At 43.5% G+C, this 26,321-nt stretch overlaps 1 protein-coding gene across 4 annotated transcripts in view; it reads left to right on the top strand.

The window, feature by feature from the left end:
• Positions 1–26,321, top strand: part of LOC137356957 (structural maintenance of chromosomes protein 6-like) — a 204,418-nt gene that overhangs the window by 121,130 nt on the left and 56,967 nt on the right. For all 4 annotated transcript variants that reach the window (XM_068022873.1, XM_068022867.1, XM_068022850.1 and 1 more), the window contains 3 exons: positions 1,737–1,822; positions 18,271–18,435; positions 25,940–26,118. In XM_068022873.1, the coding sequence (XP_067878974.1) occupies positions 1,737–1,822; positions 18,271–18,435; positions 25,940–26,118 (430 nt within the window). The remainder of the gene's footprint in view (positions 1–1,736; positions 1,823–18,270; positions 18,436–25,939; positions 26,119–26,321) is intronic.

Raw genomic sequence — 26,321 nt, 5'->3', positions numbered from 1 at the left:
TTATCCAAAGGTCGACGCGTGCGTGAATACCCGTTGGCGTTGCATAAAGCGCATGCGCAGAGGCCGACCAGGCACGTTGCCCAAAGATGCACACGTCACGCGATGACATCATCGGCACATGCGCTAACCAGTCCTGGCAAGCCAGAACGCAGCGCATGCGCAGAGAGCAGGAGACCGTCTGCGCGCACCGCGGCGCAGCCTGATGACGTGAGTGGCGGCCAGCGTGGTCAGTAATCACTTTGTTTCTAATATTTGTCAGTTCCGAAGAAGGGTCACTGACCCCAAACCTTAACTCTGCTTCTCTTTCCACAGATGCTGCCAGACCTGCTGAGTATTACCAGCATTTCTTATTTTTAAGTGAAAATAAATTGGCCTCCCGGCAAGTGTCTGAGCCACCAACTACTCCGCCACTGGCAATATGGCATGGCGGCAGAAGACATCACACTCTCCTTCCAATGCCTTCCCCCATCATTTTGCTCACTCTCCCGCCTCCCAGCCTGTCCCAAGTGGGCCCATAAAATTCAGCCCAAGGTGGTTGTGCATTAAGTAATTCAGATGATGTTATATGGTATGTCAGTTTCCCATGTTTGCTACAGCTTTAGAACACATTCCCATATGTGAATTTTTGTATAATGTAGAGGTAATGTTCCAAATCTGCGATTTTGAAGGATGGAAAATCATAAGGGCTATGCTCCTGGTGTGCAGAAGATGAATTTTACCTGAGATTTCGCTATAGTGTATTGTATAAATAAAATAGAATACACAAAGTTCTTTCTGGTGGCCTGTTGTTGATGACTTTGCGATATATCGATAGTTATGCTTGGACAAATATTGTAGTTGCAGTTGGTGATTGGTCTGTAGATTAGAGGTAAATTTCTAATACTTGGATTTTGGGGAGGCAGTACAGAAATGTAGGCTCTACTTCAGCTGGGCTGTACATGAGAGTTTCAAGGTACTGGATTGAGGCCTCAACATATGGTCAGGTCGACCGCCAGCAGAATACATTGTGAGGAGTGGTGTGGGATTGCAATTGCAGAGGGGCGGGGGTCCTAGGGCAATCATAAACCCCAGAGGAGCACAGCTTCTGTGCTGCCTACACGAGTCAAACAGTCAGCATACTTTTGTTGCTTTTCCACTGTTTAGCACGCTACTGCTGCCCAAAGTCACTGAGCTTGTGCACCTCCCAAAGTACTGGCTGCTGCATGCCAAATCTGAAGGCCATCCTACGTGCCAGTAACTCCAATGATATATCTTGCACATAAACATGTTCCCCACATAAACTGCTGGAAAACAACATTGCTCAGTCCAGCTGAAATTTTCAGTACAGGCCCATATGGGGAAAAGCTTTCCCATCATTAAGTAACCAATTTGGCTGTAAATAATCTGAAGGAAGAAACTGAATGGCATCAAAAACAGTGTTACGAAATTTTCTGTAGAAGTTCTTTGGTTAGTTTTGTGGTACTGCCTGGTAGCTTTGAAAAAAAAAAATGTGTTGCGCTGCACAGTTTTGTAATACCTACTTGAAATGTTAAGTTAATCTGCTATTTGATTAACCACTTTACAGATATATGGTCATTTGAGCCAATAATGATTTTTCACCCAATGAACTTGTACTGCTCTGGAGTAGTTATTCCCTGAGCTATCATTTGACATGTGATAGCTTCAAAATCTGTGACTCTGCAAATGTGTGCAAGACTGAGTTATATAGATTTCGTTAAACCTATTTGATTTTTCAGGCCACATTCCACTGCTGCCAGACAGAGTTGAAGCAACTTGGAAAAGAGCGAAACCATTTACAGAGGCGACTGGAAGAACGGAATAGGTTAGAAAGTTACTTGTACAATCTTGAAGAATACAATGAAGCTGGCTAACACATCTTTCATCTATTAACAGAAGGATGTAAAATGGTTGTCTGTCACTTAGAGCATCAAAGTTTTTTCATCCTAAAGTTTTATCTTGAATTTGACCAAGTTCATATCTTATAATGCAAGATGCTGGAAATGCTCAGCAGGTCTGGCAGAATCTGTGGAAAAAGATGATCTTACATTATGAGAGGTCATCAACATGAAACGTTAACTGTTTTTCTCTCTGCAGATGCTGCTAGAACTGCGGAGTATTTCCAGCATTTTCTGTTTGTTTCAGATTTCTTGAAACCTGCAGTTTTTTTTTTACTTTTGCTCTTCCCCCAGCTGGGATGATGGCGGGGTGGGTGGGGCTGGGGTTGGCACCGTCATCCCACCTCTGCCGAAATTTAGTTTGGGGCAGAAGGCCTGTGAATGGCCAACCCACCCCGGCACCAATTGCTGCCCTTAATTGGGCATATTACAAGTTTGTCTGCAAAAAAAAAAAAAGTCTAAACACATAGCTGTGTTACCAGTACAATTTCAGCCCTTTAACATGCTATGTGCCAGGTGCAGAGGGGACAAAAAAAAACTTTCTTGGTTTTGTGCCAACTTTGTTTTCAACAGGGTCTGTGTCCAGGCATAAGAGGCTTGCCCTGCTCAGTGGTGCAAACCTGGTCAATATATGTATTTGGGGATTTCTAGGAGCATGGTCTATGGGCCTGGAAAATTGCAATGTTGTTCTCCATTGGTGCAAAGTCAAGGTATAACCATTAAAAGTGGAACAGAGGGCAGGTCTGAGAGAGCTACAGCAGTCAGTGTTGATGGCACCAAAGGGTTGTATTTATAATGTTGAATCCTCAGAGTCCAGCGCTCAGCTTTAATCCTAACTCATACACAGGTTGGGGGGGGGGGGGGGGGGGGGAATTTTATGCTGGTAGCGGAGGTCTCGACGTCAGGAGAAACAGACAGAGATTCCTGGCGTCACCTCTTCTCCGGAAGAGATGCCGAATTTAGTGCCATTCAGGCTCTTAAGTGGACAGTGGCGGGCCTTCTGTAGGATTTAGGATCCATTTGTCAGAAGTCCTGCTGTTGGAGAGCTGCCAGCCAGAGGCCGGCAGCTGTAGCATCACTGTGGAGGCAGTGGCTGCTGCTGTAGCTACGCCTACTGGAGACTAAGGAGCATCGCTGGAGCCTCAGGTAGGTAAGAGTGGGAGGGGTCTTGCGACATTACAGGCAGGGGGTAGCCCTCAGTGGGGCCCCCCCTTCCTGATGCTAGGTCCCTTGTCAGGCACTGTGCCTTTGAACAAGGGACTCCCCTGCACCCTCCCCCACCATCCAAGCAGCTAGCATGGTTTTTTTCCTTCCGTTTCCCACGTGGCAACCGGGCCGCCCACTACAGGGCTAATTGCCTTCCTGTCCTGGACTGAATTTCCGGAGAAGCGGGATGATGGCACCAACCCCACCCCGCCCCCCCCCCCCCAAACTCACCCAGGGGAGAGCATAAAATTCCACCCACAGACAGACATTCACACCACAATATCTCAAAAAAGTTAATTTCATTTCAAAAGATTAATTGATCAAAGCTTGTTTACTTGGATAGCATGACAATTAGTTATATTTAATCAGCCTTGGCAGTAGGCTACTCTTTCTTTTGGGCCTCCTTATCTCGAGATACAATGGATACGCGCCTGGAGGTGGTCAGTGGTTTGTGAAGCAGCGCCTGGAGTGGCTATAAAGGCCAATTCTGGAGTGACAGGCTCTTCCACAGGTGCTGCAGAGAAATTTGTTTGTTGGGGCTGTTGCACAGTTGGCTCTCCCCTTGCGCCTCTGTCTTTTTTCCTGCCAACTACTAAGTCTCTTCGACTCGCCACAATTTAGCCCTGTCTTTATGGCTGCCCGCCAGCTCTGGCGAATGCTGGCAACTGACTCCCACGACTTGTGATCAATGTCACAGGATTTCATGTCGCGTTTGCAGACGTCTTTATAACGGAGACATGGACGGCCGGTGGGTCTGATACCAGTGGCGAGCTCGCTGTACAATGTGTCTTTGGGGATCCTGCCATCTTCCATGCGGCTCACATGGCCAAGCCATCTCAAGCGCCGCTGACTCAGTAGTGTGTATAAGCTGGGGATGTTGGCCGCTTCAAGGACTTCTGTGTTGGAGATATAGTCCTGCCACCTGATGCCAAGTATTCTCCGAAGGCAGCGAAGATGGAATGAATTGAGACGTCGCTCTTGGCTGGCATACGTTGTCCAGGCCTCGCTGCCGTAGAGCAAGGTACTGAGGACACAGGCCTGATACACTCGGACTTTTGTGTTCCGTGTCAGTGCGCCATTTTCCCACACTCTCTTGGCCAGTCTGAACATAGCAGTGGAAGCCTTACCCATGCGCTTGTTGATTTCTGCATCTAGAGACAGGTTACTGGTGATAGTTGAGCCTAGGTAGGTGAACTCTTGAACCACTTCCAGAGCGTGGTCGCCAATATTGATGGATGGAGCATTTCTGACATCCTGCCCCATGATGTTCGTTTTCTTGAGGCTGATGGTTAGGCCAAATTCATTGCAGGCAGACGCAAACCTGTCGATGAGACTCTGCAGGCATTCTTCAGTGTGAGATGTTAAAGCAGCATCGTCAGCAAAGAGGAGTTCTCTGATGAGGACTTTCCGTACTTTGGACTTCGCTCTTAGACGGGCAAGGTTGAACAACCTGCCCCCTGATCTTGTGTGGAGGAAAATTCCTTCTTCAGAGGATTTGAACGCATGTGAAAGCAGCAGGGAGAAGAAAATCCCAAAAAGTGTGGGTGCGAGAACACAGCCCTGTTTCACACCACTCAGGATAGGAAAGGGCTCTGATGAGGAGCCACCATGTTGAATTGTGCCTTTCATATTGTCATGGAATGAGGTGATGATACTTAGTAGCTTTGGTGGACATCCGATCTTTTCTAGTAGTCTGAAGAGACCACGTCTGCTGACGAGGTCAAAGGCTTTGGTGAGATCAATGAAAGCAATGTAGAGGGGCATCTGTTGTTCACGGCATTTCTCCTGTATCTGACGAAGGGAGAACAGCATGTCAATAGTCGATCTCTCTGCACGAAAGCCACACTGTGCCTCAGGGTAGACGCGCTCGGCCAGCTTCTGGAGCCTGTTCAGAGCGACTCGAGCAAAGACTTTCCCCACTATGCTGAGCAGGGAGATTCCACGGTAGTTGTTGCAGTCACCGCGGTCACCTTTGTTTTTATAGAGGGTGATGATGTTGGCATCGCGCATGTCCTGGGGTACTGCTCCCTCGTCCCAGCACAGGCATAGCAGTTCATGTAGTGCTGAGAGTATAGCAGGCTTGGCACTCTTGATTATTTCAGGGGTAATGCTGTCCTTCCCAGGGGCTTTTCCGCTGGCTAGGGAATCAATGGCTACTAAAACCCAGGATTATAGGGGTGACACGGAGTCAGGTGGAATTTTAACTTTGGCAAACCACAAAACTGGCAGGACAATCAGCTACCAGTTACACACCCCATCTGCTTTCGATTCCGTTGACTTCAAATTGGATGGTATGTATAAGTGGGCAATTCACTACAGCAGTTTTGCGGCCCACCACAGAAGTTCAGTTTGACCCCATTATCATCTAGCAGTAACCCTTCTGCCAGTGGCATTGGGGACTTCCTATCTGGCCCTCTTGGGTGATCCAGCTGCTGGAGGTATTCGTTTTAGGAACATTCTGGTTGGTCAGTTGTGAACCCTACTATAGCCCAGAAGGCTACCTTTTTGTGTTACTCTTCTGTTGTTTTAAGTTAGCTTCACAAACAATTGCAGCCTTGACTGTCTTCCCATGTCATGTTTAATGAGTGTGACAATTTGCTAATTTAGATGTGTGTTAACTGCCTATCTCAGGAAGGTGCCTCTGTTCCAATTCTGTTTTCAACAATGAGAGCTTAGTTTAATTCAGATATTTGGGAAACCGAGGTAGTAATTGGACTTCATTGCACCCATTTTAACGTGGCTGCAACGGGGGCCAATTTCAGTGTTGCAAGGATGGCTGAAAGATGCCTGGTTATCTTGCATATACTAATGAGGGGCCTAGTGCCCATTTTAGGATCACTGGAAAATTGGGTAGCACTGAGCAGAGCAGGCATCAGGCCTGCTCCTCTCGACTACTCCTGCCATGGATGTGGCATAGCAAGCGGCCACCAGCAAAAAGGTAATTAAAAAAAAAATTCTGTGGCGCAAGCGTGCCCTTCGTGGTTCCAAAGTGCACCAGAGCGCCATTGTGGGCCTGCAATTGCTTTGACACCTGTTGTCTATACCCTTCCTATGATTTACCATAGAAATGTTACGGCACAGAAGGAGGCCATTCAGCCCATCATGTCTGCACTGCTGGTAAGAATAGCCCTCCAATCTTATCCCACCTTCCAGCACCTGATCTGTAGCCTTGCAGGTTACAACACTTCAGGTGCAGGTCCAGGTACCTTTTCAATGTGTTGACGGTTTCTGCCTCCACCACTGTTCCAGGCAGTGAATTCCAGACGCACACCACCCTCTGGGTGAAAAGGTTTTGCCTCATGTCCCCTCTAATCCTTCAACTAGTCACCTTAAATCTGTCTCACCTGATAACTAACCTCTGCTAGGGGAAACAGGTCCTTCCTGTCCCTTCTATCTAGACCCCTCAATTAAGTCACCCCTCAGTCTCCTCTGTTCGAAGGAAACAACCCTAGGCAATCCAATCTTTCCTCACAGCTGCACATTTCAAGCCCTGGTAACATGCTTGTAAATCTCCTCTGTACTATCTCCAGAGCAGTTCTGTATTTTCTGTAATTTGGTTACCAGAAGTGTACACAATACTCCTACTGTGACCTAACCAGGATTTTTTCATAGTTCCAGCATTACATCCCTACTTTTGTATTCTGTACTTCGGCCAATAAAGGAAAGCATTCCATATGCCTTCACTTTATCTACCTATCCTGCCACTTCAGGAACCTCTGGACATGCAATCCAAGGCCTCACTTCCTCTACCCCTCTCTGTATCCTCCTGTTTATTGTGTATTCCTTTGCTTAGTTTGCCCTCCCCAAATGCATTACCTCATATGTCTCCAGATTGAATTTCATTTGCCACTTTTCCGCCCACTCAACCAAACCATTGATAGTTATTATCTTCAGTATGCTACATGGCCAATTTTTGTGTCAGCTGCAAATTTCCCAAATCATGCCTCCCACATTGAAGTCCAAATCGTTAATATACACCAGAAACATCAAGGGACCCAACACTGAGCCCTGCAGAACACCTTCCATTCACAAAACATCCTTCGACCATTACCCTTGGTTTCCTGTCACTGAGTCAATTTTGGATCCAACTTGCCACATTCCCCTGTATCCCATAGGTTTTTACTTTTTTTGACCAGTCTGCCATGTGGGAGTGTGTCAAATGCCTTACTAAAAATCTATGTAGACAACATCCATGACATGACCCTCATCAATCCTCCTTGTTACTTCCTCAAAAAAAATTCAATTAAGTTAGTAAGACATGACCTTCCCTTAACAAATCCATGCTGACTATCCCTGATTAATCAGTGCCTAAGTGACAGTTTATTCTATCTTTCAGAATTGATTCTAATAAATTTGCCCACCACCGAGATCAGACTGACTAGCCTATAATTATTTGGTCGACTCCTCGCATCCTTTTTAAACAATGGTACAATGTTTGCAGACCTCCAATCCTCTGGTACCTCGCCATACCTAGTGAGGATTTGAAGATGATCCTCAAAGCATCTGCTATTTCCTCCCTGGCCTCCTATAACAGCATGGGATATAATCCATCTGGCCCTGGTGATTTATCCACTTTCAAGGATGTCAGACCCTCCAGTACTTCCTCTCATTATGCTTGTTGTATCTAATCTAATATTTCACACTCCTCTATAACTACAATGTTGGCATCATCCCTCCTTTGTGAAGAGGAAGTACTCATTAAGAACCCTGCCCACATAATCTGCATCCACACACAAGTTCCCTTGTACATCCGATAGGCCCTACCCTTTCCTTAGTTATCCTCTTGCTCTTAATGTACTGATTAAACATCTTTGGGTTTTCCTTGATTTTACCTGCTAATATTTTTTCATGGCTTCTCTTTGCTTTCCTATTTTACTTCACCCCTGCATTTTCTATACTCCTCTCGGCTTTCTAAAGTATTAAGTTTTTGTGACCGTCATAAGCTTTCTTTTTCTGTTTTAATCTAACCCTGTATGCTTCTAGATAACCGGGGCTTTAGATTTGGCAGTACCACACTTTCTTTGTGGGAACATGTCTACACTATGTCCGTACAATCTTGCTTTAGAATGCCTCCCAATGGTTTGCCACTGATTTTCCTTTAAGTAGCTGTATCCAGTCCACTTTCGCCAGATTACTTCTCAGCTTTGTAAAATTTGCCTTCCCCAATTTAGAACTTTTACTCCTCTTCCATAATAATGCTAAATCTAACTATTATGGTCACCATCTCCAAAATGGTCACCCTCTGCTACTTCATCACTTTGCCCAGCTTCATTTCCTAAGACTAAATCTAGAATTGTGCCTCCTCTTATTGGGCTTATGTGCTGGTTAAAAAAAATTCTTGAATGTAATTCAAGAATTTTGTGCCCTTCACACTATTTTTATCCCAGTTGATATTACGAAAGTTGAAGTCCCCAACTATTATTGCCCTATTGTTTTTGCACTCAGATTTGCCTACATATTTGTTCCTCTATTTCCCTCTCACTATTTGGGGGTCTATGGTACACTCCTGGTAGTGTGGCTGCCCCTTTTTTATCTGAGTGCAACCCATATGGTTTCATTTAGCACATCATCCTTCCTCACAGCTGTAATTGATTCTTTAACCAATGATGCTACACCCCTCCTTTTTTATTCTCTCTATCCTGCCTGAAAACTCTATCCAGGGATGTTGAGCTGCTATTTTTGCCACTCTAAGCCAAGTTTCTGTTATAGCAAAGATATCATGCTGCCCTGTGTCTATCTGTGCCCTCAGCTCATTGGCTTTATTTGCTATACTCCTTGCATTGAAATAAATACCTTTTAACACTTAAATTCCTGTGCTGCATTTTTCAACTTTTGCTTCTTCTGTCTTTCAGAATCACTCACTAATTTTTTGTCTCCCATTGCTAGCCCTGAAATTGTCCTGTCTGAAATTGCCTTCAGGTTCCCATCCTCCTGCCAAACCAATTTAAACCATCCTGCAAGGATATTCGTCCCTGTCCTGTTCAGGTGTAAATGGTCCAGCTTGTACAAGTCCCACTTTCTGCAGAACCGGTACCAATGCCCCAAAAATCTGAAGCCCTCCCTCCAATACACATTTATCTGGTGTATTGTCCTATTTCTATACTCACTAGAATGTGGCCTTGGGAGTAGTCTGTAGGTTACTACCTTTGAGGTCCAGCTTGCTAATCCCTTTCCTAACTGCCTAAACTCAGCCTGCAGGACCTCATCCTTTTTCTACCTATATTGTTGGTACCAATGTGGACCATGACCTTTGGCTATGCACCCTCACACTCCAGAATGCTCTGTAGCCACTCAATGATATCCATGACCCTTGCACCAGGGAGGCAACGTACCATCCTGGAACCACGTCTGCAACCACAGAAATGGCTGTCTGTTCCCCATGTCACAAAAACCACACCTGCCAAAGTGAGATATTAATTTTGTCATATGGACCATCAATTTTAAATTGTTACTGGACTGAAATAAAAAGACCACCGAAACATGACTGCTTATTTTGCATTCAAAAAGACAGTTGAAAAAAAAAGATAATGGGAACTGCTCACTGATTCAGTTAACAGAGATTGGTCTGGGCAACGGTGATCCATATCTTGTCTGTAAGAGACAGCACTACACCCCCGCCCCCCCAGAGCTTGAAATCCACAAACTGCAGGAGCGGTTAGTCACATGGCTAACCTTCTGGCCAACTTGGAGTTTTGAATTGTGCTCACAGGACAGTTTTGAGCAGAAACTGCAATTTAAAGACAAAGGAGGAAGGTCTCTCCACTGTCTCCCTCTCAAAGTTCCAGGAGGATCCACGGAAGCCACTCAAACCTCGAGAGAAGACTCCTGCAGCTAAACAAGTTTGAAAGTGTGCCCAATGAGAACTGCAAGATTTAACTGCAATCAAAAACTGTACATCTAATTCATAAACAGAAAATGAACTCCAGCTTTTGCTTTAAACCTTTCCCCTTTATTCTCCCATTTTCTGTCTCTATTTGCGTGTGTTTATGGTATATGCATGATTGCATTGTGTATTTCTAGTAGTTTTAACCGCATTAGAGTTTTAAGGTTAATGAACTTGCACCTTTCTTGTTTAAAATCTAAGAAAAACTGTCTAGTTGATTTCTTTGCCATTACAATTAGAGAACGGTGGTGAACAAGGATTCACTGAGGGGAAACTTAAAACGCGGTATGGCCAAACCAGGCAAAGACTGAAAGGGAACCCCTAGACCCCTTTCTCACCTGGTCATAATACCCTAACTATAGAATCCCCAACCACTATTGCTGTCCTGTCTTTTCTCCTCCCTCCCTGCACAGCTGAGCTACCCATGGTGCTCTGGTCATGACTCACTGTACTCTCCAGAGGAACCCTCTCTTTCTCTCTCTATTGGTACTCAGAACTGAATACTGGTTAGAAGGTGGATGCCCTCCGGGGTCTCCTGCACTACTTGCCTTGTCCTTTGTCTTTCTGGCAGCCACCCAGTCCTTTGCTCTCAAGCTGTGGTGTGATCTGAAATGTGCTATCCACGTATCTCTCATCCTTGCAAAATGCATCTCAGTGACTCCAGCTGCTCCTCAAGTTCCAAGATTCGGGACTCAAGTTTTTGCATTTGGTGACACTTTCTGCACATGTATTATGGATAGCGTCCTGAGTCCCCGCATGGCACAAGGTGTTAAAGGCGCAAGTTAAACACTATAAAATGGTTATAAATAAAATGAACGGGTAACCACCTACCAATTATTGGCCTTTCAGCTTCTACTTAGTAAATGTTAGAGAAAAAAAAAAATAAGAAAATACACACCAGATATTCACCGAGCTTGTTCCCTGTGCCTCACTGCTCTCTCCCCTCATGCTGTTTGATGTCCACTTATCAAAATTAATCTACCTTACGACTATTAATGTACCCTACCAACATGTTACCAATACCTCAGTTCTAAACCTTACTGCTTTCAAATAAAACAGTAGACTCACCAGCTTTTCCCATCTGCTTGTGCGCCTTAATTATAAGGTAGTGACAAATTTTAATTTCAAGTTTTTTCTAATTTTTAGCTATTTACAGATCCTCCCTAACAGCAGTTACTCACCAATCGATCACCTTACAGCTTTCCTGTGACATCACTGTCCACTTTTTCCTCAAACTCAGGTGTGCCTGGACTCCTGTCCGCTGCTCTCCTGGAACTTACCTGAGGCTTGCTATGCAAAAGTGAAGCGGCCAGAAATTGATTATTTGACAAGAGGAACACAGATTTGCCATTCCCCCTTGAATAGCAAGATATGTTACTTGGGACAAAGATTAATCTCAGACAATGTAATTTTCTTAGACAGAAATTTCTGAATAGTATTATCTTTGGCCTGACATCAATACAATCCATGCTGAATTCCCTCTATCCCTCCTCCACAATTAATACTCAGCGAGATGAATACTTCAGCATAAACGACAGTGATCCTCTACCCAAACATTAACACTTAATGGCGCAGTGGTTAGCACTGCAGCCTCACAGCTCCAGTGACCTGGGTTCAAATCCAGGTACTGCCTGTGTGGAGTTTGCAAGTTCTCCCTGTGTCTGCGTGGGTTTCCTCCCATATGCCAAAGACTCGCAGGTTGATAGGTAAATTGGCCATTAATAATTGCCCCTAGTGTAGGTAGGTGGTAGGGAAATATAGGGACAGGTGGGGATGTGGTAGGAATATGGGATTAGTATAAATGGGTGGTTGATGGTCGGCACAGACTCGGTGGGCCGAAGGGCCTGTTTCAGTGCTGTATCACTAAACTAAACATGATCCCTTAAAACGCTTGTTCAAATTATTGTGCTTCAAGCTTTTTCATTCCTGTTCCTCAGCTAGCCCAGCAGAAATTCAACAGGAAAAGCATTATCTGCAAGGTGCTCCTTGAAACACATTCAACAGTATCTGATTTGAGGTACTTAATTTGGCTAATTGCAGAATGCATAAGTGAAAAAAAAAACTTAGGGGACATGGAGAAACAGTTACCAATAGATTCAATAAAATAAAAAGCAAAAGACTGTGGATGCTGGAAACCTGAAATAAACAAAGTGCTGGAAATACTCAGCAGGTCTGGCAGCATCTGTGGAGAGAGAAGCAGAGTTAATGTTTCAGGTCTAATCTTTCATCAGAACTGGCAAAGGTTAAAAATGTGAGGTTTTAAGCAAGTAAAGTGGGGGTGAGGGGGAAAGAGAACAAAAAGGGAAGGCGTGTGATAGGACAGGGCCAGAGAGATTGACTGACAAGGAGGTCATGGGGCAAAGGCAGAGTATGTTAATGGTGTGGTGAAAGACAAAGCATTAGTGCAGAGAAAGTGTTCTTTTCTTCTTCTGAGTCCGAAAGGCTGTAGAGTGCCTAATCGGAAAAAGAGGTGCTGTTCCTCGAGCTTGCGTTGATGTTCACTGGAACACTGCAGATGGCCAAGGACAGAAACGTGGGCTTGAGAGTAGGGGGTTGTGTTGAAATGGCAAGCAACCAGAAGCTCGGGGTCATGCTTAGTCTGAAACTTTGTCTTTCTACCAGTAGATTCAGGTAGATATCCTTCTCCAATTGAGCGTATTGGTCCACAGTACTCAGGATCAGAGGTGTCAATGTCTGCAGACTTAGGGCTCAAGTTTCCAGCCTTTCCTTTTTATTTAGCACTTCTTTGGTCTGCAAAGAGAATACAAGAATGACTGAACATCGTGCTTCCCTAAATAGAAATGCAAAGATAGTCAGCATGCAAATGGATTTTAGGGGAATCTTTAATTAACCTACTCATTAATAAAAGGTTCCAGCCAAGGGGTGTGTAGAATCAGAATGATTATAGCACAAAAGGCAGCCAATGCCAGCTCTCTGCAAGAGCAACTCACTTAGGCCCACTCCCCTGCCTTTTCCCCATAGGTTTGCAAATGGTCTCTTCAGGTAATTATCCAATTCACTTTTGAAGGCCTCAATTGAATCTGCCTCCATCACACTCTCAGGAGTGCATTCCAGATCCTAATTACTCAGTGTATAAAAAGATTTTCTCATGTCGCTGTTTCTTTTGCCAATCACCTTAAATTGGTGTCCTCTGGTTCTGGATCCTTCAGCCAATGGAAACAGTTTCTTCCCATCTACTCAGTCTAGACTGCTCATGATTTTGAACACCTTTATTAAATCTCCTCTTCTGCAAAGAGAACAGACCCAGCTTCTCCAACCTATCCACATAACTGAAGTGTCTCATCCCTGGAACCATTCTTGTGAATCTTTTCTGCATCCTCTCATGCCTTAACATCCTTCTGAAAATCTGGTGTGCAGAAATAGGCACAATACTCCATTGGAGGCCAAACCAGTGTTTTATACAGGTTTATAACTTCCTTGTTTTTGTTCTCTATGCCCCTATTTATTAAAGCCCAAGATCCCATATGCTTTTTTGACTGCATTCTCAACCTGCTTTGCAACCTTCAATGATTTATGCACATATACCCTCTGCTCCTTGAATTTATTACCTTTCCTCATTCTTTCTACCAAAGTGAAATCACTTCACAATTTTATCTGCCACTTGTCCACCCATTCCACCAGCCGGTCCATCAGTATCTTCCTCACAGTTCACAATAGAGAAGATGGTAAAAGAGGAGGGGGTGTGGCATTGTTAATCAAGGAGAGTATTACAGCGACAGAAAGGACATTTGAGGACTCGTCTACTGAGGTAGTATGGGCCGAGTTTAGAAACAGGAGAGGTGAGGTCACCCTGTTGGGAGTCTTTTATAGATCTCCAAATAGTTCCAGAGATGTAGAGGAAAGGATAGCGAAGATGATTCTCGACAGGGGCGAGAGTAACAGGGTAGTTGTTATGGGGGACTTTAACTTTCCAAATATTGACTGGAAATACTATAGTTCGAGTACTTTAGATGGGTCAGTTTTTGTCCAGTGTGTGCAGGAGGGTTTTCTGACACAGTATGTAGACAGGCCAACCAGGGGCGATGCCACATTGGATTTGGTACTGGGTAATGAACCCGGCCAGGTGTTAGATTTAGATGTAGGTGAGCACTTTGGTGATAGTGATCACAATTCAGTTAGGTTTACCTTAGCGATGGGCAGGGACAGGTATAAACCGCAGGGCAAAAATTATAGCTGGGGGAAAGGAAATTATGATGCGACTAGGCAAGATTTAGGATGCCTAGGATGGGGAAGGAAACTGCAGGGGATGGGAACAATCGAAATGTGGAGCTTATTCAAGGAGCAGCTACTGCGTGTCCTTGATAAGTATGTACCTGTCAGGCAGGGAGGAAGTTGTCGAGCGAGGGAGCCGTGGTTTACTAAAGAAGTTGAAGCGCTTGTCAAGAGGAAGAAGGCGGCTTATGTTAGGATGAGACGTGAAGGCTCAGTTAGGGTGCTTGAGAGTTACAAGCTAGCCAGGAAGGATCTAAAGGGAGAGCTAAGAAGAGCAAGGAGAGGACATGAGAAGTCATTGGCGGATAGGATCAGGGAAAACCCTAAGGCTTTCTATAGGTATATCAGGAATAAAAGAATGACTAGAGTTAGATTAGGGCCAATCAAGGATAGTAGTGGGAAGTTGTGTGTGGAATCAGAGGAGATAGGGGAAGTGTTAAATGAATATTTTTCGTCAGTATTTACAGTAGAGAAAGAAAATGTTGTCGAGGAGAATACTGAGATTCAGGCTACTAGGCTAGATGGGATTGAGGTTCGCAAGGAGGAGGTGTTATCAATTTTGGAAAGTGTGAAAATAGATAAGTCCCCTGGGCCAGATGGGATTTACCCTAGGATTCTCTGGGAAGCTGGGGAGGAGATTGCAGAGCCTTTGTCCTTGATCTTTATGTCGTCATTGTCGACAGGAGTAGTGCCGGAAGACTGGAGGATAGCAAATGTTGTCCCCTTGTTCAAGAAGGGGAGTAGAGACAGCCCTGGTAATTATAGACCTGTGAGCCTTACTTCGGTTGTGGGTAAAATGTTGGAAAAGGTTATAAGAGACAGGATTTATAATCATCTTGAAAAGAATAAGTTCATTAGCGATAGTCAGCACCGTTTTGTGATGGGTAGGTCGTGCCTCAAACCTTAGAGTTTTTCGAGAAGGTGACCAAACAGGTGGATGAGGGTAAAGCAGTGGATGTGGTGTATATGGATTTCAGTAAGGAGTTTGATAAGGTTCCCCACGGTCGGCTATTGCAGAAAATACGGAAGTATGGGGTTGAAGGTGATTTAGAGCTTTGGATCAGAAATTGGCTAGCTGAAAGAAGACAGAGGGTTGATGGCAAATGTTCATCCTGGAGTTTAGTTACTAGTGGTGTACCGCAAGGATCTGTTTTGGGGCCACTGCTGTTTGTCATTTTTATAAATGACCTGGAAGAGGGTGTAGAAGGGTGGGTTAGTAAATTTGCGGATGACACTAAGGTCGGTGGAGTTGTGGATAGTGCCGAAGGATGTTGTAGGGGACAGAGGGACATAGATAGGCTGCAGAGCTGGGCTGAGAGATGGCAAATGGAGTTTAATGCGGAAAAGTGCGAGGTGATTCACTTTGGAAGGAGTAACAGGAATGCAGAGTACTGGGCTAATGGGAAGATTCTTGGTAGTGTAGATGAACAGAGAGATCTTGGTGTCCAGGTGCATAAATCCCTGAAGGTTGCTACCCAGGTTAATAGGGCTGTTAAGAAGGCATATGGTGGGTTAGCTTTTACTAGTAGGGGGATCGAGTTTCGGAGCCACGAGGTGATGCTGCAGCTGTACAAAACTCTGGTGAGACCGCACCTGGAGTATTGCATGCAGTTCTGGTCACCGCATTATAGGAAGGATGTGGAAGCTTTGGAAAGGGTGCAGAGGAGATTTACTAGGATGTTGCCTGGTATGGAGGGAAGGTCTTACGAGGAAAGGCTGAGGGACTGGAGGTTGTTTTTGTTGGAGAGAAGGAGGAGGAGAGGTGACTTAATAGAGACATAAGATAATCAGAGGGTTAGATAGGGTGGATAGTGAGAGTCTTTTTCCTCGGATGGTGATCGCAAACACGAGGGGTGATAGATATAGGACAGATGTCAGAGGTAGTTTCTTTACTCAGAGAGTAGTAGGGGCGTGGAACGCCCTGCCTGCAGCAGTAGTAGACTCGCCAACTTTAAGGGCATTTAAGTGGTCATTGGATAGACATATGGATGAAAATGGAATAGTGTAGGTCAGATGGTTTCACAGGTTGGCGCAACATAGAGGGCCGAAGGGCCTGTACTGCGCTGTACTGTTCTAATTCTAATACTTCCAAGTTTTGTGTCTTTTGCAAAATGTAAAATTGTACCCTATACATCCAAATCCACGTCGTTGATATAGATCAAAAAAATTCAACACGAGTACGCAGTTGAAGGGGCAAGTTGTGGTTTTTGTGTGTTCTACGCCCGCCACTGAAGACTTCTGTACAAAGATGTGTAGAACAGTAATTTACCTTGACAATCTTCTTGGTGTTGAATTTCTGCCTCATCTGAGAGGCTGATCTCTACTGTAGACACTGCATGGACTTGCTCAACAACTTGTATTTATCTCCTCTACATTGGGGAGACCAAGCGCAGACTGGGTGACCGCTTTGCGGAACATCTCCGCTCAGTCCGCAAGCAGGACCCTGAGCTTCCGGTTGCTTGCCATTTCAACACTCCCCCCTGCTCTCATGCTCACATCTCTGTCCTGGGATTGCTGCAGTGTTCCAGTGAACATCAACGCAAGCTCGAGGAACAGCATCTCATCTACCGATTAGGCACACTACAGCCTGCCGGACTGAACATTGAGTTCAATAATTTCAGAGCATGACAGCCCCCCACTATACTTTCATTTTTAGTCATTTTTAGTTATTTTTTCTTCCTTTTTTTTAACATTCCTTTTTACATTTTTTACAATCTTTTTTTGCATTTATTTCATTTCATCTTAGTTTGTTCAGTTTGCTTACCCACTGTTTTTTTCAGGTTGTTTTTCTTCAGGTTTACACTTGCTGATGTTCAATATTCAGTATATTCACACCTAATCTGTACTAATGCTTTGTCTTTCAACACACCATTAACATATTGTTTGCCTTTGCTCCGTGACCTTTTGGTCAGCTATGTGGCCTGGTCCAATCTGCACCTTCTCCTTTGTTATCTCTTGCCCAACCCCCACCTCACTTGTTTATAATCTGTGACTTTTCTAATATTTGTCAGTTCCGAAGAAGGGTCACTGACCCGAAACGTTAACTCTGCTTCTCTTTCCACAGATGCTGCCAGACCTGCTGAGTGAATCCAGCATTTCTTGTTTTTGTTGTATTTATCTAGCACTGTTAACATAATAAAACATCCCAAAGTGTTTCACAGAAGCGTTATAAAGCAAAATTTGACAGCCACAAAAGGCAATTATTAGGGCGGGTTTTGAGGAGCATTTTAAAAAGGAGGATAGAGGGGTGGAGAGGTTTAGGTCGGAAATTCCAGAGCTTGGGGCCTAGATAGCTGAATGCATACCAACCAATGGTGGGGTAATTAAAATGAGAAATGTTCAAGTGCCAGAATTATGATGAGCACAGATCTGAGTGTTGTAGGGCTGGAGGAGATGAACGAAAATGGTAGGATTGTGGCCATGAAGGAATTTGAAAACAAGGATGAAAATTTTAAAATCAAGATTTGTTTGACCGGGAGCCAGTGTAGCTCAGCAAGCACAGGTGTGATGGGTGAACGGGTCTTGGTGTGAATAAGGACAAGGGCAGCAGAATTTTGGATGACAAGTTTACAGAGATAGAATATGGGAGGCCAGCCAGGAGTGCGTTTGAATAGTCAAGTCTAGAGGTAGACATAGATGAGGGTTTCAGCAGCGGATGGGCTGAGACCAGGACTGTGTTGGGAGATATAACAGATGTGGAAATATGCAGTCTTAGTGATGAAGCTCTTTCCAGGTGGCATTAACTGTACCTTGTCCAGGGTGCTCCCTATACCAAAAATGGGACACCTTGGCAGAATCTCCATCAACATGATTTTTAGCACACTGTTGCTAAAGGGAGTTGCCCTGCCTTCACCCTTCTACTTGTTAGGCTTCTGATTCATTTCTTACTGCAGTTCCAGACTAAGAAACTTTTCTCCAAGAACAGAAAGCATAGGTACAACCTTAAGGGTCTGCATCAAGCACTTCAAAAGTGCTAACTGCTTTTTACTGCAATGTGTTTCCATCAAAGTAGTAATTGATAACTTTTTTCCCTTCAATTTTGCTTTGAAACAGTGCAAGTCAAAGTTCAAAAGCTAACCTCACAGAGCAAAAGGAAGGAATTAGCAGTCTGAAAGAACAATTGAAAGTGCTGAACAAACAGAAAGTCAGGACTTTGCAGCAAATAGAAAACTGTGACCATGCAATTGACAACTCCAAAGATGAACAGGATAAACTGAGGTTGGTAATCTAGAGTAGAGGTGAAGATTGGTAAGAACCGTTTCAGGTTGAGCGATCAACTGCCAAAATCAAAATCTGCAGTAACATCGTTAGTGAAGGTTTTTTTTTCAAAAATGCACAAGAGCTGTAAAAGATTTATTTAGCCAATTTTAGTGATTTTCCCTGATGTGTAACAATTGACATAAAAATTTTAAAATTAGTTTGAGATGACAGTGCTGGTGTTGAAATAACTGACATTTGGCTTTATGTTGGTGAGGAGGAAGAAAGCACTTCTGCTTTCCACCACAACACAGGTGTCAAAAATCCACAGCCTACACTTCAGTATTTGAGCATCTCCCGCTCTCACTAATGCACCAACACACAAATCAGTTGTGATTAAAACAGTTACTTTTATTCTATGACACAGTTTCATCGAACCAAGGCTATTATCACATCAGATGGGCAGACTATTTAAGAAATAGACATTTCCCAGAAATGATCTAATCTCAATTTGATTATCTTACTTAAAATCTTCACTTTGTGAATGCTTACGGTCTACAAAAAAAAAAAAAAAATTCATGCTGTCAAATTTCCCCAATTATATTTCCATATTTCTCATTCAGTTTTGCTGTGTTAACTGTTGCAATTGGCATTGCTCACTCAGTGGCTATATAGAGCAGTTTTCTTAATTATTTCTGGTAGCTCTATCACCATCTTATTTCTCTGCCTGAAGGTAGGTAATTCAAGCTTTGAAGACTTGCACAAAAGTTTTTTAAAAAAAAACAACTTATAAAATGCACATTATTTTGTAATCATTCTTTCACCGACTCCTGTGAGCAGTGGCGTGGGAGATCATAATCTTGCAGAATGTGTATACTTGCTGCACATACTAATCTTACTTCCTGTGTTATGTATTTATAATGGAAACCATACGTCAACATGCCACAGGGTACTGCATGTCAGCTTTTACTGTCATGGTATGTTGGTGAACCAATCAAATCACTGATTTTGTAAAAAAAAGAAATTTTTCTCATTTACTGAAATATCTAATATCTAAAGTAAGGCCTTAAAATAAAAATGCATTTACTCTAAACCTGAACATAAATGTGACATTTTTACCCCGTACAGTAACTCTGATTAGCTGAAGGTAGGTCCTGTAGTCTGAGCATGTGCAGGGTGCATCAGTAACATTTAGCTAGCCAAATGATGGAAGAGTTCCCCTTCAGTCCTGAAGAAAACCAATTTAGTTGCTTTTCAAAATTATTTGAAGAAAAGCCAGATGAATTTCAAAAGCTTTATTCAGTTAAAATTTAATTTATATGTTTTTCCTTAAAAGTAGGGGTTTTGAGATAAAAAGTGTACTGATTGCAGCTTTGTTGAAAGGATCTTCTCTATACATTATTAAAATCAGTATGTCCTGTCACTTGTCAACATTCCTTGTTGAGATTCACAAATTGTGCCCCCCCCCTCCTGTTACATATGTAATTGCCTGTGACATCTGCAGATGTCTAGTTTTTCAGGCATGTTGAAACTCCATGCTATTTATTCCCTATTAGAAAGCTTGAGGTTTGAATCTACCTGCAGTTCCATGCTCAGGCCACTGGGTGGGTTCTCTGCACCAATTCTCAACAGACTTCTCTCTTCAACAATCCTACTTAGTGCAGGTGAGGTTTTAGCCTTTTGAAAATATTAAATTTAAACAATGTCATTCAGTTTATCCCCAACCTACATCTGCCAACCAGAAATACAATCTGCTCGGGCAGTAGAGATTTTAGTCCCCCACATCCACCCCTCTTGTGCTGACTTCCTTTCCCCCCCTAATGACTTTAATTCCTGAACTGTGTAGTAAACACTTCTTTCTAATTACAAACTTAGAATTTTTCTATCTGTAAAATGGACACAAAAAAACCAATTTTGGGATGCAAAATACTGCATGGAATTGGCCAAATCATTTTTCAGGCACCCAGGACAACCCTTCATATGCTAAGAGCTTATCAGAACCTAGAACCTTGAATTACTGCCAGCGACATGAGTGGCTCGAAATTGTACACTTCTGCTCTGAGCATTTACATGAGGTCCAAGGACCAGTCTTGTTTGATCCATGGGCCTCTGGATGCATGAATCATTCCTTGCCTTCTGTTGGCATTTTGAAAATGGTTTAAGGGAATTTCTAGGCTTTGGTGCTATGGTCTGCACCAGCCTCACTAGGTACACCGAGTACCAAGGGGCAGCAGGCCTCAAAGACTGCAGAGAAGGTTTCCTTCTGGGCTTTTCTAGGCTCCTCACCTTGCTCCTCAGCTGCCACAGGCTACCCCATCTTCCTCAATCATGTCTAGGCCCCCCTTTTCAAGGTCCATTTACCTTTTTGTGAGGGTCCCTTCCTGTGGCTGCCACCTGCCTTGCTCACCCCACTTCCATTCAGCCTCCACATCATTCCTCCCGGCTTAGGCTGAGAATCAAGCCTGCAGCATGGTGCTGAGACCCACTATTTAAGAAAGGGCAGCACAGTGGTTAGCACTGCAGCCTCACAGCTCCAGCGACCCGGGTTCGATTCTGGGTACTGCCTGTGCGGAATTTGCAGGTTCTCCCTGTGACCGCGTGGGTTTTCTCCGGGTGCTCCGGTTTCCTCCCACAGCCAAAGACTTGCAGTTTGATAGGTAAATAGGCCATTATAAATTGCCCCTAGTATAGGTAGGGGAAGGTGGGGATGTGGTAGGAATATGGGATTAATGTAGGATTAGTATAAATGGGTGGTTGATGGTCGGCACAGACTTGGTAGGCCGAAGGGCCTGTTTCAGTGCTGTATCTCTAAATAAAAAATAAAAGAAAGAAAGAAAACAGGGAACTGTATACCAGTTAGCCTATCAGTGGTAAGCAAAATGCTAGAATCTATTATTAGGGCACGGTAACAAGACACTTAGCAAATCATATGATTAAACAGAGTCAACATGAAAGGGAAATCATGAACAAATCTGCTAGAGTTTTGTTTTGAGGATACAGCTAATAAGATGGATAAGGAGGAACCAGCGGATGTAGTGTATTTGGATTTTCAAAAAAGCATTTGATAAAGGTGCCACACAAGAAACTATTACACAAAATTAGGACTCATGGGATTGGGGGTAATATATCAGCAAGGACTGAGGATTGGTTAAAGGACAAAAAAAAAAAGTAGGATTAAACATGACTTTTTTGGGTTGGAAGGCTATAACTAGTAGGATCAGTACTTGGGCCTCAGCTATTTACAATCTGTATTAATGACTTAGAGGAGGGGACGGAATGTAGTGTATCCATGTTTGCGAATACAAAATTAGGTGGGAAAGTAAGCTATGAGGACGACAAAGTAGTTAGAGATTATAGGCAGGTTGGGTGAGAGGGCAAGAACATGGTAGATGGAATACAATGTGGTGAAGTGTGAAGTTATCTATTTTGGTAAGAAAAATAAAAAAAGCAGAATTTTTTGAAACTGGGAAATGTTTGCATTCAGAGGGACTTGGGTGTCCTTGTATGTGAATCACAAAGATAACATGCAGGTACAGCAAGCAACTAGGAAGCCAAATGCTATATTAGCCTTTATTACAAAGAGATTGGAGCAATGTTCCCTTTAAGCCCCATGCAGCAATCAGGAATGTGCTATGCAGGGAACAAGCAGGCTGTACACAACAACGTCCTCTTTAAGATGCACGGCCGCATGGCATTCTTCAAGGGACCACACATGGTAAAAAAAAAACAAACTAAAATAAAATTAAAATTAAAAAAAAAACAGGGGGGCCAGTCATGCTCTGAAATTATTGAACTCAATGTCCAGTCTGGTAGGCTGTAGAATGCCCAATCAGGTGTGTTTGGGGCCTTGGATAGTGAGAAGAGAGGAGGTAAAAGGGTAGGTATTACACCTCTTGCAATTGCATAGGAAGGTGCTGTGGGAAGGGGACGAGGTGTTGGGGGTAAGGTCCCACATTCATTTTTTTTTTATCATGTGCCTGCCCACTGTTTTATTTCATGTTTGTGCTTTTGGCCAGGGCTTGCATTATTCAGTCATTTAACACCCTTTCTGTACTGTCTTTCACTACACTATTAACACAGCCTTTGCCTTTGCTCCATGAACTTCTGGTCAGTTATTCTCTGTGACCCTCTGTCCTAACACCTTCCCTTTTGTTAACTTTTGCCCCACCCCACTTTATTTGCTTAAAACCTACTGCATTTCTAACCTTTGTTAGTTCTGACGAAAGATCACCGACCTGAAACGTTAACTCTGCTTCTCTCTCTCTCTACAGATGCTGCCAGACCTGTGGAGTGTTTCCAGCATTTTTTGGTTTTTAAACAAATATTTCTTGTATACTTCGTCCTACATTATGGTTACTGTTCGGGGGCTGTAGACAACTCCCTCTAATGATTTCTTTCCCCTACTATTCCTCATCTCCACTCAAACTGATTCTACATCCTGATCTCCTGAACTAAAAAGTTATCTATCTATTGCATAATGCCATCCTTGATTAAGAGTGCTACCCCTCCACCTTTACCTCACTTCCTATTCTTCGAGTTTCATATACCCCTTAATAGTCAGGACCCAATCCTTGTCATTCTGCAGCTGCATCTCTGATGGCTATTAGCGTACATTGAAGTAAATATGATCAGTTAGTCTACTTAGTTACGGATACTACATCCATTCAGATACAGAGTCTTTAGCTTTGTCTTTTGTTGTCTTTGTAACATCTAGTCTTGACTGGTGGTATTTTTAGGTTTTTTTTCTCATCGCTTCCTGCCAGTCTCTGACCTTCATTTCCCATATTACTATTCTGCTCTCCTGCCTTTACTACCCAGGCTTGATCCTTCACCCACCTTGTTTAGTTTAAAGCCCTCTCTACATCCCTAGTTAAATGGTTTGCTAGAACACTGGTCCCAGCACAGTTCAGGTTTTTAAAAAAAAAAAAATTCATTCATGGGATGTGGGAATCACTGGCCAGGCCAGCATTTACTGCCTATGCCTAATTGCCCTTGAGAAGGTGGTGAGCTGTCTTCTTGAACTGTTGCAGTCGATGTGGGGTCGGTATACCCACAGTACTGTTAGGAAGGGAGTTCAAGGATTTTGACCCAGCGACAGTGAAGGAATGGCAATATAGTTCCAAGTCAGGATGGTGTGAGACTTGGACGGGAACTTGCAGGTGGTGGTGTTCCCATGCATTTGCTGCCCTTGTCCTTCGGGTTTGGAAGGTGCTGCCTAAGGAGCCATGGTGCGTTGCTGCAGTGCATCTTGTAGATGCTACACACTGCTGCCACTGTGAGTCAGTGGTGGAGGGAGTAAATGTTTGTAGATGGGGTGCCAATCAAGCAGGCTGCTTTGTCCTGGATGGTGTCGAGCTTCTTGTGTTGTTGGAGCTGCACCCATCCAGGCAAGTAGAGAGTATTCCATCACACTCCTGACTTGTGCCTTGTAGATGGTGGACAAGCTTTTGGGAGTCAGGAGGAGAGTTACTCACCTCAGGATTCCTAGCCTCTGACATGCTCTTGTAGCCACGGTATTTATATGGCTACTCCAGTTCAGTTTCTGGTCAATGGTAGCCCCTAGGATGTTGATAGTCCAGGATTCAGCAATGTTAATGCCATTGAATGTCAAGGGGAGATGGTTAGATTCTCTCTTGTTGGAGATGGCCATTGCCTGGCACTTGTGTGGCACAAATGTTATGTGCCACTTATCAGCCCAAGACTGGATATTGTCCAAGTCTTGCTGCATTTCTACACAAACTGCTTCAGTATCTGAGGTCCCAACAGTACAGCCCCCACTTTCACCAGTACTGGTGCCAGTGCCCCACAAACCAAAACCCACTTCTCCCACACCAATCTTTGAGCCATGTATTCATTTCACTAATCTTATGTGCCCTCTGCCAATTGGTACATTACTCAGGTAATAATCCAGAGTATATTACCCTTGAGGTTCTGCTCTTCAATTCAGTGCCTCACTCCTCATACTGCCTAAGCAGAACCTCATTCCTAGTCTTACCTATGTCATTAGATCCTCCCCCTCCAAGTTCCTGTCCAGTCCTGAGCAGATGTCCCAAACCCTGGCACCAGGTAGACAACACAGCCTTCTGGACTCATGCTCTCAGCTGTACAGAACAGGGTCAATCCCCCTCACTATACTATCTCCTACTACCACTACATTCCTATTTACTCCCCCCACTTGAATGGCTTTCTGTACTACAGTGCCATTACTAGTCTGCTCATCCACCTTTCATCTGCCCAGGTTGAGAGCACCTCAAACCTGTTTGACAATTACAAAGTCAGAGACTCCTCCACTACTGTCTGCCCAGTCCCATTACTTGCCACACTCACATCCTCCTGTCCCTCACTGCTGACCAAAACAGATGAGTTCTAAAGAGGTGTGACCATCTGCTGGAACAAAATGTCCAGGCATTTCTCCCCCTCCCTTATGTTGCACAGTGTTAGTAGTTCAGCCTCCAGGTCAATAATCCTGATCCAGAATTCCTCTAGTTGCTTACAGTTTCTGTTGATGTGTTTGTCCTGGATCACCTTGACATCCAAAAGCTCCCATATATCACTGCAGCAACAGAACACCTATCCTGTTGTTACTTATGCTATTAGTTAATTCACTTTAATTACTTAATCACTTCTCACTGTTTCCCAGTCTACTAAGCTTAACTAGTTTACCAAATAAAAACCTTACAATTTCTAAAATTACCTGAGTTTTGAAAGATAAATGATGAAACATTCACCAACCAATCACCTACCTTGGAGTCAAAGGAAGAAAACTCACCAGCTGCTGGAGGCTAAAAAGATAGGAAAAGGCATCCCTCTGTTTCCCCTCTGCACCAAATTCCAGCTTCACTTTGTCCCCTTAACATTCAGCTCAGAACTGCTGTGCTTTATATGGAGATTCTGATGACTCACTAGCTCAGCTTCTGCTACAATAATTAGCACTTATTGAACCTAACTACTTTCAATCGATTGACAGATAACTGCCACTGCTGGCTGCTTCTTGTTTAACGAGGCTATTTACCTAACCAGGAGATTTTAAAGCCTGACTCTTAATCTAAAATTTAAGCTTGACAAAAACTTACCAGAACTTACCACATGCACCAAATTCCAGCTTCACTCTGCCAATGTTTCACTCAGGCAAATGTCTCTTCTCACTGCATCCCCTCAGGTAGCTACTTAAACTCCACATCTAAATGTTACTGCTTGTGATACAAAAACACAAATATTTAACATGTTTATTCATATAATATTCCTTTGCTTGCTAATATAACATAGATTCTAGCTCATTTAAAATAATTAGGTTACCATCTTCCAAATAATAAACAAAGCGAAGCATCAATCAAATGTGTTGAGCGTTTGTATACTAATGTTGCAAGCACTAATTTCTAGGCTTTAATATAAACAGAAACATGCATGGTAAGTTCTGATAATTTTTTTTTAAGTGCGCAGAGAATTTAACTTGTAGAATCCTCTTCAAAGATTGTGGAATTTATTTCATGCGTTAGTTGTAGGCTTAACTGTTAAATACTCACAGGTATGAGCAACAAAGTACGGACAATGCTGTTCAATCCAGGAAGAGGCAGCTGGATGAACTAAAGGCCAGTAGAGTGAACTGGCTGAAAAGATTTGACGGGAACATGCCTGCATTTCTTCATGCAATAGAGAAAGCACATAAGCAGGGTCACTTCAGGAAGAAACCAGTCGGCCCTTTAGGTAAGTCTCAGTAATTTATAACCTGCAGCTGGCTAAACCAGAATAATTGATTTGCCATTGATTTTTTTGTGTAATACCTATAATGCAAACATTGAAGATGCAATATATTGTAAACTGCAGTCTTGAAGTTTGTGTTTATAAAATCTATCATTAAACTTGCGTGCAGCTATTTCTTCCTCTGTAACATACAAATGTGATTAGAA

Source organism: Heterodontus francisci, chromosome 3, assembly GCF_036365525.1.
Source record: "Heterodontus francisci isolate sHetFra1 chromosome 3, sHetFra1.hap1, whole genome shotgun sequence".
Classification (NCBI taxonomy): domain Eukaryota; kingdom Metazoa; phylum Chordata; class Chondrichthyes; order Heterodontiformes; family Heterodontidae; genus Heterodontus; species Heterodontus francisci.
The sequence above is the reverse complement of the archived record's forward strand: the minus strand, read 5'-3'. Positions and strand labels throughout refer to the sequence as shown.